Source organism: Lathamus discolor, chromosome 3 (assembly GCF_037157495.1).
Source record: "Lathamus discolor isolate bLatDis1 chromosome 3, bLatDis1.hap1, whole genome shotgun sequence".
In the NCBI taxonomy this organism is placed as follows: domain Eukaryota; kingdom Metazoa; phylum Chordata; class Aves; order Psittaciformes; family Psittacidae; genus Lathamus; species Lathamus discolor.
In genome coordinates, this window is record NC_088886.1 from 77,570,231 (window position 1) to 77,582,971 (window position 12,741).

Below are 12,741 nucleotides of genomic sequence, written 5' to 3' on the forward strand. Positions count from 1 at the left end.
TATGACTAGAAGTGTGTTTTGGTGAAACATTCATCAGTGTTTTCTGTTTTTGAACTAACCACCCTCATGGCTTCCTCTCTACCCAACATTTGCCATAAGCTATTAACTTTTTTCATACAAAATGAAGGATTCTCCTCAAATCTCCTATGAGATATGCTCTATGATCCTTCTCCCTTTTTACTCTCTTCCTGTTAAGTCAGAATGCAAGAGCTGGGACCCGTTGTGGAGGTTTTCCATTGGGTTTTGCTCCCTGAAGCAGAGCAGTATATGGCCTTTGGCTGTCCTGTTCCAGACGTTTTGGTACTGAGAGTTATGTTTTGGTAGCACCTGGAGTAATCCAGGACAGGGTCCTACTGTACTTGTGGTTGAATACACAGGGTACAAAACGATTGTTTCCCAAGGGCTCTAAATAGGTGGGGCAGACAAAAGGTAGAGAGGAGGGCAGAAAAAATCCCATCTGTATTGAAAATTTTTGCTAGTTCTACAGCAATTTTTGTGTAGCCTTTGCCAGGGACACTGTTTTTGCTGGAGTTCGGTTTGAACTTCTGAATTGACTAAATTAAAGCCATTCATGCACTGACATACAGTTGATCACTCTAAAGGTTTTAGCATTACCAGTTCAAATTCACAGAGCCAGTCAACAGAGAGGCCACTGAGGCAGTCTGTCATCCCCCATCTGTACTGACTGAATGATTCAGGACAGATGTGGATTAAGCTCTTTGGGACTTTAAGGAAATTCTCCTGTGGCTCATGTCACTTTCCTTTCAGATTCCTGCAAGCAGCACGTTTTATTCCAAACTCCGAGCTGTACCCAGCAGCGCTGCTCCACTGCCTACAGATAAGCATTGCACAACATTTGCTGGACCAAGGCTTCAATGTGGCAGAATGCGTGGCCAAGAATTTCACAACTGCTGTCATCTATGGATTTCTGCTTACAGAAATAGAAGGTGAAAGCCCAACTACCTAAGTCTGGCTCTGGAAAGGAGAAGCAAAGTGCACATACACTGCTCTGCTACCTTTCCTAAGGGGGAGAGCTGAATCTGTAATTCATCTGCATGTCTTTAGGCTGTTCTGTGGCAGGGAGCCATTTCCTCAGAACCTTCCTGCCAAAGCCATCACAAAGCTGGGGGAGCTTGTTGTTAGTCCACCATCTTACCAGCTTTCCCCTCGGAGATGCTGCCTGCCCCTCATGGTTGGTGACCCAGCCTCTAACCAAGGTCAGGTAAGTTGTCTCCCCAGAAGGCTCCTGTTAAGAGCTCAGGGTGCTTTGATAGTGTTTACAGTGTTGAAGAGGACTTTGGCTCATATTTTCATCACAATAAACTCCTGTATAACCCTGAGCTTTCCCTACAGCCACTGAACATTTAGTCCTAGTACCATTACGTCGTGGGGCAGCCTTGCAAACCCCTGAAGTACCACACAGCACGTCTGCTCCTCCCTTCAGCCCCTGCAACGGTCATTTCTGCTTGGTGGGGACGCGAATCACACTTCTCCTGAATAAAAACAAACCCGCCCCTAGCGGGCACCCCCATAAACGCATCCTCTTCCTAAATGTGTATTTTCAGCGAATGAGGCTGAATGGGAACTGTTGAGAAATCGGACCACAAGAAATCTCTGCAAGACCTCTCTCGGTGTCACAACCAGGACTTAAAATGGCGCGGCGAAGAGGCGAGTCGCTACTTAACAGCTCCCTGCCTCTCTGCCCGCGCTCGGGGTGCTGCTGGGCTGTTCCGCGGAAGACATAAACTCAGTGAATGGACGAGTGAGCCACGCCACGGCTGCTGGCGAGGAACATTCACCCCAGCCCCTGCCCCACACGGCTCAGCTGCGTCGGCTCAACTCGCCTCAGCACCCACCACATCCCCCTCGTCAGCTCCCCGACCAACACAAGATGGCCGCAGAGCGGCCCAATCAGCGTGCGGCTCTAGCTCGCGCCCCAGTCCCGGCTCTCCGCGTGCCCAGGACTGTTCTATTCGGCACCGTCATCCCTTCCTCCCCCCACCCGGCGTCTGGGGTGGTCCCGCCCTGTTGCTATAAATGAGAGCGCCGCGCACATGTGCTCCTCAGTGCCGGCGGGAGCGGGAGGGTGCGGGAGGCGTGTGTTGGTGGTGTTGGTCCGGACTGGGAGCGGTGGGGGTCGGGCGTGCCCGCACAGTTACCGCGCAGCCCCTTGGTGCTCGTGTCCCCGTCCCCTGTGAGGGTTGCCGGTGCCCCCTTGCACGGCTTTGCGCTGCTGCCGCTGTTCCCCCGCGGGATGCGGGCTCGGCCCGCCCCGTCAGCCCTGCCCCCCGTGCCGGCCGCATTATGAGCACGGCGAGCGATACATATTTCCTTATAAAAGACATAAAACCCGGACTGAAAAACTTAAATGTCATCTTTATTGTGCTGGAGATCGGTAAGTGGCGTCCGGCACGCCCCACCCCCGGGCCGCCCATGCGTGTCACCCGGGGGACGGGGGGGGGGGGGCTGGCGGGGCCAGGCCGTGCTATGTGCCTTGCCTGCCCCCCCGGCTCCCCTGATCCGCCGTTCTCCCCGCAGGGCGAGTCACCAAGACGAAGGACGGGCATGAGGTGAGGTCCTGCAAAGTGGCGGACAAGACGGGCAGCATCACCATCTCCGTGTGGGACGAGATCGGCGGCCTCATCCAGCCGGGGGACATCATCCGCCTGACCAAAGGGTGCGTACGGGGCCGGGCCCGCCGCCCCGCTGCCCAGACCGGCCGGGCGCTGCCTGCGCTCTGCTCCAGGGCACGCTGGGTCGGGGAGTCCTTTGTCACCTAGGTGGAGGTGCGGGGTTCTGAGTAGCTCGGCCGCCTCTTGAGAGGTGCGGATGACAGAGCCGGACCCTCTTGTCCCGGCTCTCTGTTACCCCGGTGGCACCCTGAAATCCCACCACCTTTTCCACCCCAGAATGTGCTTGGCTTGAACATACAGTAGGTAGACGGCTAGGAGGGGCTTGTATTTTTAATGAGGAGGTGGTGTTTAATAGGAGACTTGGTTTAGCTTTAAACAAAGCTGTCAAGGAAAATATTTCTTTTGGGGTGGGGGGTGAATGCAACAGTCCTAGTATGTAAATCAAGCAGGGAGGTCAAAAGCATGCTTTTATTTTCACAGCCAATTCTTTACTCTAGCAGTCAGCTCCTTAATGGAAGAAGGGGATGATTAATGTCTCTCATGCAGAAAAGTTGCTTTTCATTGCAGTGGGTTTAACAGAAATGACAGGCAGAGGAGAACCTTTTCAGTTTTACTGTAAACATTCATGCTATGGCTACATTATAGAGCATTATTATTTTGTTGAGGTGCAATTAACTTATTCCAGAGCTGGTTTAATTGAAAAAAATCTCCAAACCAAAACCTTATGTTGTAAGAAAACATACTAGATTCAGCTTGAAAATCCTTAAAGATGTCACTTAAGTTGTCAATAGTGAAGTGTTAAGTCATTTTGAGTTCTTTATGCCAGTTAAGTTACACTTATAAACGCATTACACTGATCCTTTGGCCTACAGCACTCCAGGAGATGGTGGAGCTACACAGTGTGTAAGGTCGGCTTAATTTGTTTTTGTGAAAAAGTAGGTAAGAGGTTACTCAGTTGAGCTGCTAACTGAGCTGCTCTTAAGTTGTTTATCTGAGTGTAATTTTTGGTTTTGACATGAAATCGGATAACCTTTGCCACCAAAACTACAGCTGCTTCCTACTATGCTAATGTCCTTTTACAAGACAGAGCCTGACTCCTCAGCAGAGGTGGTTCTGAGGAAGCCTGCTTGCGTGGAGAACACGTGGAGTGCTGAGGCACTGTGGGTGGAACTAAACCAGAGCTTGGGCCAGCACAAAGCCCTGTGTGTAGATGACATTGAAACAAACTAATGACACTGTTCAGCAGTGTCACTGTACTCTGCTCTGTGACTGGCTTGCAGTGGCTGCTCTGGTGTTTCAGTGCAACAGATGAGAGGGTCATTCCACCCCTTGGTGTTGAAAAGTGAAGTTGGCTTGTGTGAATTAAATTCATGAGCTGACATCACTGTTCTGGTGGGTGGCTAAGTCATGCCTTCATTTAAATGAATTGCATGTTCACTTAGGACTATGTAGTGAGTGAAATTGCAGAAGCTCAAAAAATGCCCTCGTGCTGCCATGCAGGGTTCTCCAAACATGATCCTATACTTAAATAGGACTGAGCATGTGATGTTGCCATTAAATGGCAGGTAAGTTTCAGCTCTGTAGGCTAATCTGACTTTTCAGGATGCACACTATTACAAGGAGAAAAGCCTAGTTAAACCCCACATGTAAACATGTCTTTTTTTTCTGCTGAATTTCAAGTTATAGATGCATTCCTCTGTAAAGCAGACACTGTGGCTGATTTTTGTCATTGGCTGATTAAACCCGTTTAAAGGTAGCTGTTGCAGTTAAGATTTTTCTAAATTTGAAGTTAGTTCTGGAGTTTAGTGCTTTATAGCCAGCTCTTCCTGAGACAAAAACAAATGCTTGCATATATGGAATAACTTTGTGCTGAAGGTTATCAGTCCCATGATGTGCTGAATCTTGTCCCAGTAAATGTATGTTTGGCTTAGTCGGGAGCTCTGTTCCCTTGTGTTCTGCCACAAGACTGTCCAACTAGCTGGTTATTAAAGGTTAAGCATAAAGGGAATTTTTAAAGTGAAAGGTAGCTTTATGAAGCACATTACTCCTGCTTCTGGATGGAAAACTCCCAAGACAGGCACTGTAAATGTAGATACTATGCTTTTTTGTTCTGCTGGCCTGACTCCTCCCTGGTGCCTCTCTTTGAGGCTCTGTGTGCAGCTGGATGGCTCCCAGTCTCAGCAGATAAAGCAAAGGGCAAGAGGAAGGTTGGTTATCTATGTTCCAGAGATAGACCTGGAGCATAAGGAAGTGGTGCCTTGTCCAGATTATCTGTGACTCCTGAGAGTGCAGTTGCTGAGGCTCCCTATTCCTTTGCTAGAAAACACCCATGTTCCTGTTAACTCCCTTACATTGCTCCTGAGTTTCTGGTCTGTATTTTCATTATTTTATTCCTATACATGATGCCCCTCACCGAAAGGAACAATTACGCAGGAAGTTTTGCATCACTTAAATTCCAGTGCTTGAAGTCAAGTGCCACTATAAAGACTGGAGTGCTCTCATGCTGTCTTGTAAGTGAATGGTTCTGCAATCCAAAAATGATTTCATTGCATTTCTACACTTTACTTGGAACATGATGGTCAAACTTGTGCCTTAAAAAACCCCAACATACATACCTGGTAAGGACCTATACTGAAAAAGTAAGCACTTCCTGTCATACTCATTCTGTAGCAGTATCTGTATATACAGTGAACAAAGGTGATTCTCTCTGGCTCATGCTGAGAGTTATCTCTGAATGGTAACACAGATACTGCTATACTGCTTTGGCAAAATGCCTTTCCTCTGCAGGACTAGTCATAAGGATTGCTTCAGCCAAGGAAGGAGCATCCAGTCTCATAATTGGCTGCTTTCATGGAATTACAAAAGGAGTCTCTTGAGCTTCCAGTACCTTTTGCTAGAAGTAAAATATGGGGATCCATCAACTTCTAGCTCAGTGAAGCTGGAGTCCCTGGGAAATTTTTTAATCCGTTTATGTTTGTATGTAATACTTACTAACTCATGGAAGACAGCATGCCTCCACTTTCTTCAACAGTGGTAATTCTCATTCACTAAGACTGCTTTGCTTCCCTTTCCTTTGGCCAGGTATGCATCTCTGTGGAAAGGATGCCTGACACTTTATACAGGACGAGGAGGGGAGCTGCATAAAATTGGGGAGTAAGTATTGTATGTTCATACTTGTGGTGTTGTGTCCACTTAGAGCATCATGGTAAGTATGAGACATGGTGGTTCTTAGTACAAGGTCATGTATAGGTACAGCACAGGCAACTGTGGTGCAAGTTTCCATGTGGTAATGAGCTCTGACCCTCTCTGAATTCTAGGTAGGTTGAGGAAAATCAGCCTCCCATCACTGGCACAGGTGTGTTTTTTACCTAGAGGGAGGAGTTGTATAAATGACAAGGGACTTAATCTGCATTGCTTACCTAGGCCTCAGCTTGATTAGCCAAACCTTGTTTTGGTGTGTGTGTATCGTGCTTGAGAGACAGGCAGTGCAAAGAAGGAAGAGAGAGGTAACTCCAGTGAATCATATCTAAACAGAAGCAAGCTTCATTAAACCTTCTTTAAACTGCCCACAAACTGAGGTGGTGACTCCTCCTGATTAAGAACAAGCATGAGTAACACACTTGACAAACAACAGGAAAAAATAGCAACAGTTTTCTAACCAGAAGAGCACTATTGTGGTTGCACAGAGAGCTGTGGAAGGCCTTGTTGTGATCAGGGAAGTGGGACTCTGGGGTGGCCACCTTTCTTCTTGGATGGTTCAGAAATACCTCATATTCAGCTGGATTTTGTAAGTGATGACCTGTAGATTTCCTTTGGTATAAAACCATTGCTTCAGAAGCATCAGCCAGTTGGCTTACTCTCCAGCAGGCTGCAGAGAGGCGAGTCCTTATCTGGGTTGTGCCTCTCAGCAGGAGGTGAGTGCTCCATTTCTTAACCATTCCAAGCTGTGTAATGATCCAAATCTTTCTTCCCTTCTGCCATAATTTCCATGTGATGAGTTGGTGGGCCTGTTCCTTCATAGTCCCCTTGGGTGGAAAAGGATGCTTTCATTCACTGTTTTGGATTCCTCTGTGCTATTATGTTAATGGGGCACTCCATCATGTGGAAGTGTGTGGGAACATATAAGTTTTCCCTGGAGATCTAATGGAGTCACAATCTGGGAGCAGACTGGGTGACTGTCTCGGGTGACTGTCTCAGGTGACCTTGTGAGTGGGTGCTGGCCAAGATTGTGCAGCTGGAAGAGAGGTGGATGGAGCCCGTTCATCACCTTTTGTTTTCTTTAGGCCATTTTACCTCCTAGATAACTGTGTACTTGCCTCTGCTTGACTGAAACACCCTCACTAGGAAGATGTGGCAGCTTTACCACAAGCCTATAAAAGGTTCAAAGAGAGTTTTAGTACCTAGGAATTCTTGATGAATGGTTGGGTCTGGGTTGGTTATTTCTAGGTGATGGGAGATGTTAACATTTAAGTTGCAGAGCTGAGAACCTTAGGCTTTAGAACTACCTCATCATCCTAATTTCTCCCCAGGTTCTGCATGGTATATTCAGAAGTGCCAAACTTCAGCGAGCCCAACACGGAACACATGGGGCAGAACAAACTGGTATGTTAAATCTGTTTGAGGCTTCTGGCATAAAGTGCTGTTTGTTCTGAGTATTTCACACCAGGCTGGGATCAGATGTGGCTCTTCTGGAAAAATGGACTTGATAGATAAAACTGAATGAATAATTGGTAGCAGATAAATTCCATATGGATTCACTATAAGAACACAGGAGAAATATCTCCTTCCTGTAAAAATGTGAAATTTCTCTGATCCATGTCTTTTTTTTTGTTTGTTTTTTCTTCTTTTTTCCTTTTCTCTGAAGGCGCAGGGTGAACAGAATAGTAGTTCTGCATCAAGTAATATGAGTTCATGTACTTTTGGGCCACTGGGTAAGTTTTTTCATTTTGTGGAAGGATGAGAAATACTTAATAAAAAGAAATTTATCTTGCTAAGGTTTCCCCACTCTGGGGCAAAAAGTGTACTATGCTCTAAAAAGTCTCCTAGAGTGGGACCTGAACCTGCAAGCTCATAAGCATGAACATTTAATGGATAATGGTTTCAGGATTTCTTCTCTAGAAGAGGAAGAGATCAGAATGTTCAAGGTGCCTGAATCATGTAAAGGGACTTGACTGATCCTAAATTGTTTTGATGCTTTCAAAGAATTTTTGCAGTACTTGAAATCCTGGGGTTTTTTTAAACTTTAATTTGAATACTTTAATCTTGCCAGTCACCATGGCTTTCCTGCCAGCTTAGCTCCCCAGAACAGAAGTGGTGGTATTCTGAATTCCAGTATTTGACCTGGCTGGATTATTTTGTGATTTATTTAAGCATTGAAGCTTAAGTAGGAAAATGCTTCAAGAACTTGAGGTTCCCATGTCCAGACTCAGTACCTGAAGCTGTATAGCTAAACCCTGCTGGTGACAGCAGACTGATTCCGTAACTTGCTATTAGAAACAAGCTGTTTGTGTTCCCCTGAAAATAAATTATCCTGAGCAAAGGGGTGTAGTGCTTTCAGGCCAGTTTTTCCTCAGTGCCAGGGGGAGGTGGGTAGGCTTTCACTTTCAGCCCAATTAGTGTGTAGATCCTTCCTTGCTGCCCCTGCTTTGGGTGGTGGACAGCTGTTTTACTGAATGTGAGCATATCTTCTGAAACTTTTGGTGGTTTATTCACACAGAATCACAGAATCACAGAATCCCAAGGGTTGGAAGGGACCTAAAAAGATCATCTAGTCCAACCCCCCTGCAAGAGCAGGGTAACCTACAGTACATCACACAGGAACTTGTCCAGGCGGGCCTTGAATATCTCCAGTGTAGGAGACTCCACAACCCCCCTGGGCAACCTGTTCCAGTGCTCTGTCACTCTTACAGTAAAGAAGTTCTTCCTGATGTTAACGTGGAACTTCCTATGTTCCAGTTTACACCCATTGCCCCTTGTCCTATCACTGGATATCACTGAAAAAAGCCTAGCTCCATCATCCTGACACCTACCCTTCACATATTTGTAAACATTGATGAGGTCACCCCTCAGTCTCCTCTTTTGCAAGCTAAAGAGACCCAGCTCCCTCAGCCTCTCCTCATAAGGGAGATGTTCCACTCCCTTAATCATCTTTGTGGCTCTGCGCTGGACTCCTGCTTCTTGTGTGGTCTTTAAATGCAATGATTTACTTTTGTCTCTTCCTTCTCTCCCTATACTTCTTGTCATCCTTCTGCCTTTTCAGCTCTGTCCCTCTTCCTACCGGCAAAACATGAGCAGTGATGCTTATAAGGCTTAAGTTCATGAGAACTTGGTGCTAGCTGAGTTGCTTCTGTGGCTGGATTTCACAAGGCAGCTTGCTATGTCTGTGTTCCTGGTAGTGGGGAATGACACAAGGAGCTTTGTGTAGCCTGCTTTTCTTTTGCTGATTTCTACTTCTGCCGCCTTGCTGTCTCTCTGGAGCATCTTGGTGTGTGAGCTACAAGCCAATGCATGGTTGTAAAAGCACCAGTCTAATTTCACAAGACTCCAGTCTCTGTTGGGCAAAGAATTGGCATGCAGCTCTGACCTTTCTTGCTTTGACTGGGACTGGAGGTAGGGATGGTGGGGAGGTAGTTTAGAAGGGTGCAAAAGGTAAGCTCTTTCAGTACCAGAGGGGCTTTTTCTTCTGCTGCTTGGGGTTTGCTGGTTGCAGCAAACTCCATGCATTCACTGTTGCTAAACTTATGTAAGGGAGCAGTGATTTCAGTCCGTGGAACTCCTGATAACCTTTTTTCTGTCTTTTTAGGAAATGGTTTACAAACTGGACCTGAATCAAGTGGATTTCCATTTACATATAATCACGGCCACTCTTACGCAGGTAGTGGGAGAGGCAATGGACGAGGACCTGTAAATCCAGCACCAGCTAATAGTGTTCAGCCTTTTCTCCCTGTCGGTAATGGGAGGGACCCACGCAGAGCCTTTAAAAGATGACTATGCCAAATGTGGTTGTACAGCTTGCTTAAACTCTACACTCTACTTGAACACTTATTGCACTTTTATTTATAGTTAACTGTGAACCAGTTTGTCCTTTATTGTTTTTTTTACCTTTTGGTCTATGGAGCAAACTTGATGTGATCTATTTCTTATTTTGCTTAGGGAAGCACAGTGAAGTCTTCCCCACTCATTAAGGGGAAAGGGGGTGAAGGTAAATTTAAGAAAGTAAGGGTAACAGCTTGAAGTGTCTCAATTAAAACTCGGTACCTTTTGCTAAACGGAAGAAAATTTCAGTTACATGCATGTATTTTTCTGTTTCTGTTGGTCAGCCGTACAGCCTTAAAAGGTCTATGTCCTGTGCGTGCATTTGTTGACTTCCATTAGAGTTGATGGGAGTTCTTTGTATTGAAAGAGAAATGAAGGGAAAGAGCAAAGATGCTCTAGTGAATTGTGTGTCCGTGGAATGAATATAGCTTGTAAAAGCAATAAGTGTAAGGAAATGGTGGCGCCAGCACCCAGCCTCCTGAATCGGAGAATAGGTAACTCAGCTAAAAGTTGAAGACATGGTGAGTGTTTTGAAACATGACTTCTGGTTCCAAATTCTCCATTGATACCGTCACTGTCAAGGAAAGTGACAGGGATTTTTGCATAGAAGCTTAGTTACTCATTCTTGCTTTGCATGAAATAGCAGGAGAGTAGGATCTGAATTCAGATGGTATTGGGGGAATATGCTGTTTGTAGCCACTCCTTGTGTAAAACCCTAAGGCTACATTGTAGGAGTCTGAATTTCCAGGAAAGAACTGTTACCAAATGCTGCATTACCCATCTCTTCAATGAGGCTGCCTTCTTCCTTCATTCACTTTTCCAAATGAATTATGTATGGGTGGATATGTGGATTGCAGAGGTACTGGCCAAGCACTCAGCTGCACTTCTGATGCTGTTAAGCTGCTAGGCTTTCTTTCATCTGTTTTATAAGAAATACGAATAATCCCTTAAAAGAACCCCACTACCACCATCTCCTGGGGGGAAATAGCTGTGGTTTTATTCTGAGATCACAGATGCCTTGACTCTAGATAAAAGTCCAGTGCCATATTTCAGATCAGGTTAAAAAACAACTTGGAAGCTGAGGTGTCATACTGGATTCATATGTTTAATTCTTAATAGCTGACCTCTCAAATAAAAAATTGCACTAACCATTTCAAAAACAAATCTAACTTTTCTTTCTGTCAAGCCATAAAGACTTCACGACAAAAGGCTATTTCTGAATTGCGAGTTGTCTCTGTGGTTGTTCATGTTAATTGAATCTGCTACTATGTCACATATGTTTACATGTTATCTCCACTTGATACTTGTGCTTTTGGTACTCTATTGTGTTTACTTGTTGAAAATTGCTTCTAATGGGCAGAAGTTCCTTGCTTAGTCCGAATCACTGAACTTTCTTCTAAATGCAAAAAGCAGCAACAACAAAGGAGGTTTAGTAGAGACTATGTGCTCAAACACCCAAGGGCTGTTTGCCTCTGGTCTAGTGAAGTGCTATCCTGATACCTGTTTTCAGGTGGAACTAGTGAAGCTTCTCTTGGACACAGGAGGGTGGCATGCCTCATGAGATCACCCATGGGTGCTGTTATGGAAGAGCAGTGTTAACTTCTGGAGAACTTCTGGAGAAATGATGTAAGGAGGTGATGTGTAACTCAGGGACTTTGGATTGCTTATTAAGTAAGTCATGTATAGTCTGGATGCATGGACAACCTCTTATGCAGTGTTGCATTAAGACATTTGATACGCTTGTGACAAGGAAGCCAAGAGGATTTCAAACCTGCGAAGTATGTATGACATGTTCCAAAGGTGGATGAGATACAAGTATGGTGTGAGAGCCCTGCTTTCCAGTAGTAGCTGTAAAGGTAGCAAGTGATGGCATGGTGGGCACTTCATACTCACTTGGGTATCTCCACCATGGATCTCAATCCTGGTGGTCTTGACTTCTCTACAGCATAAAGAAGGTTGCTATAGGTGTGAGCCCTGTGTTGGTGTGTGCTAAGGTGCCTGATGTTTGTAGGTCTATGCATTTGAGCTTTTATTAAGCTAATAAACAGAATACTTGTTCATAAATTCCGAATAAAACGTGGGATGATTACTGCTAAGTGGCATAAGATTAAAAGCTTTCTGCCAAGTGGATGATTGATTTGCAGTTGCGAGGAAAAAGGCAAGAGGCTGGTCTTCATGTTCTCAAGGTTAGTAGCATTCCTGCTTCCCTGTTTCCTATGTGAAAATATTTCAGTCTATTAATAAATTTTTACTTCTTTGCAGGGGAAATCTGTGCCCTGAAAAGTCGCATGGACTTAAAGTAAATATAATCTAGTAATTTTTCAAGGTCTTCTGATCTTCCAGTGGACCTAAGACAAAGTCATTGCCTTCAGTGATATCAGCCTCAAGATAGTTCTCAGCTTGCAGAGGAATCTGGGAGCCTGCCTTACATCTGTTCGGATCATACCACCTTGCTTCACAGAGACACACATTCCAATACGTAAACAAGCAGTTGTCATGAACTACTTTGACACTATAAGGTAGTTCATAAGTGCCCAGTGGGTTAAGGTCATAAGAGAGTCTTCCCAAGATACTGAAGGGTAAGGCTGCAGTTAGGGTAGTTTCACTGTAGATTGCCAAAGGCAAAAAACAACTCTAAAAGGTGTTCACATGTCCAGGTGAACTGTGCAGTGCCTCAGTGCAGCTCAGTAGCCCCTACACACTTGAGTCACAAGGCACCCAGCTTTCATCACCCCACAACAGCTCTCATCTTGCCAGCCTAGCAAAAGGACTGATGGCAGACTGTAGCAGTATGGCAGTGGAGAGTTTTCCTGTTTGCCTGCCACAGTCTTCCATGTGTTCCTTGATCTTTCCCCTTGATCCCAAAAGTGGAAAAGCAGTCCTGTACCATGAAATACTGCCCTAATCTTGGATGTGTGGTAGTCATGCTTTCCATGTCCACAGTGAAAAGGGGAAGGTGCTGGAAGAGCTGACATGTGCTGGAGCAAGACATGGTATATCATCTGCCTCCATAACTCATTTAATTAGCTTTGGCCTTAACTCGTGACTGGCAGGTTATAGTCCTGTGCATTCC

The 12,741-nt window shown here is 45.4% G+C and overlaps 1 protein-coding gene and 1 long non-coding RNA gene across 2 annotated transcripts; both read left to right on the top strand.

Annotated features, from left to right (window-relative positions):
• The first annotated feature begins 774 nt into the window (after positions 1-774).
• LOC136011066 (uncharacterized) lies at positions 775-1,408 on the top strand. The gene is made up of 3 exons (XR_010611177.1): positions 775-947; positions 1,066-1,222; positions 1,354-1,408. It is a non-coding gene; the product is annotated as an uncharacterized LOC136011066 (long non-coding RNA).
• A 669-nt stretch (positions 1,409-2,077) lies between these two features.
• Positions 2,078-11,732, top strand: NABP1 (nucleic acid binding protein 1). Its single transcript, XM_065669948.1, has 6 exons — positions 2,078-2,395; positions 2,539-2,677; positions 5,715-5,786; positions 7,163-7,235; positions 7,498-7,564; positions 9,436-11,732. Exons 1-6 carry the CDS (start codon positions 2,305-2,307, stop codon positions 9,618-9,620), a joined length of 627 nt encoding a protein of 208 aa, XP_065526020.1. The 5' UTR covers positions 2,078-2,304; the 3' UTR covers positions 9,621-11,732.
• The last annotated feature ends 1,009 nt before the right edge of the window (positions 11,733-12,741 follow it).

Bases quoted from the DNA above. Each gene is read 5' to 3' on its own strand.
- NABP1 (XM_065669948.1), top strand. From the start codon at position 2,305: ATGAGCACGGCGAGCGATACATATTTCCTTATAAAAGACATAAAACCC. The intron at 2,396-2,538 runs GTAAGTGGCGTC...TTCTCCCCGCAG, and splicing joins CTTTATTGTGCTGGAGATCG to GGCGAGTCACCAAGACGAAG. The intron at 7,565-9,435 runs GTAAGTTTTTTC...CTGTCTTTTTAG, and splicing joins ATGTACTTTTGGGCCACTGG to GAAATGGTTTACAAACTGGA.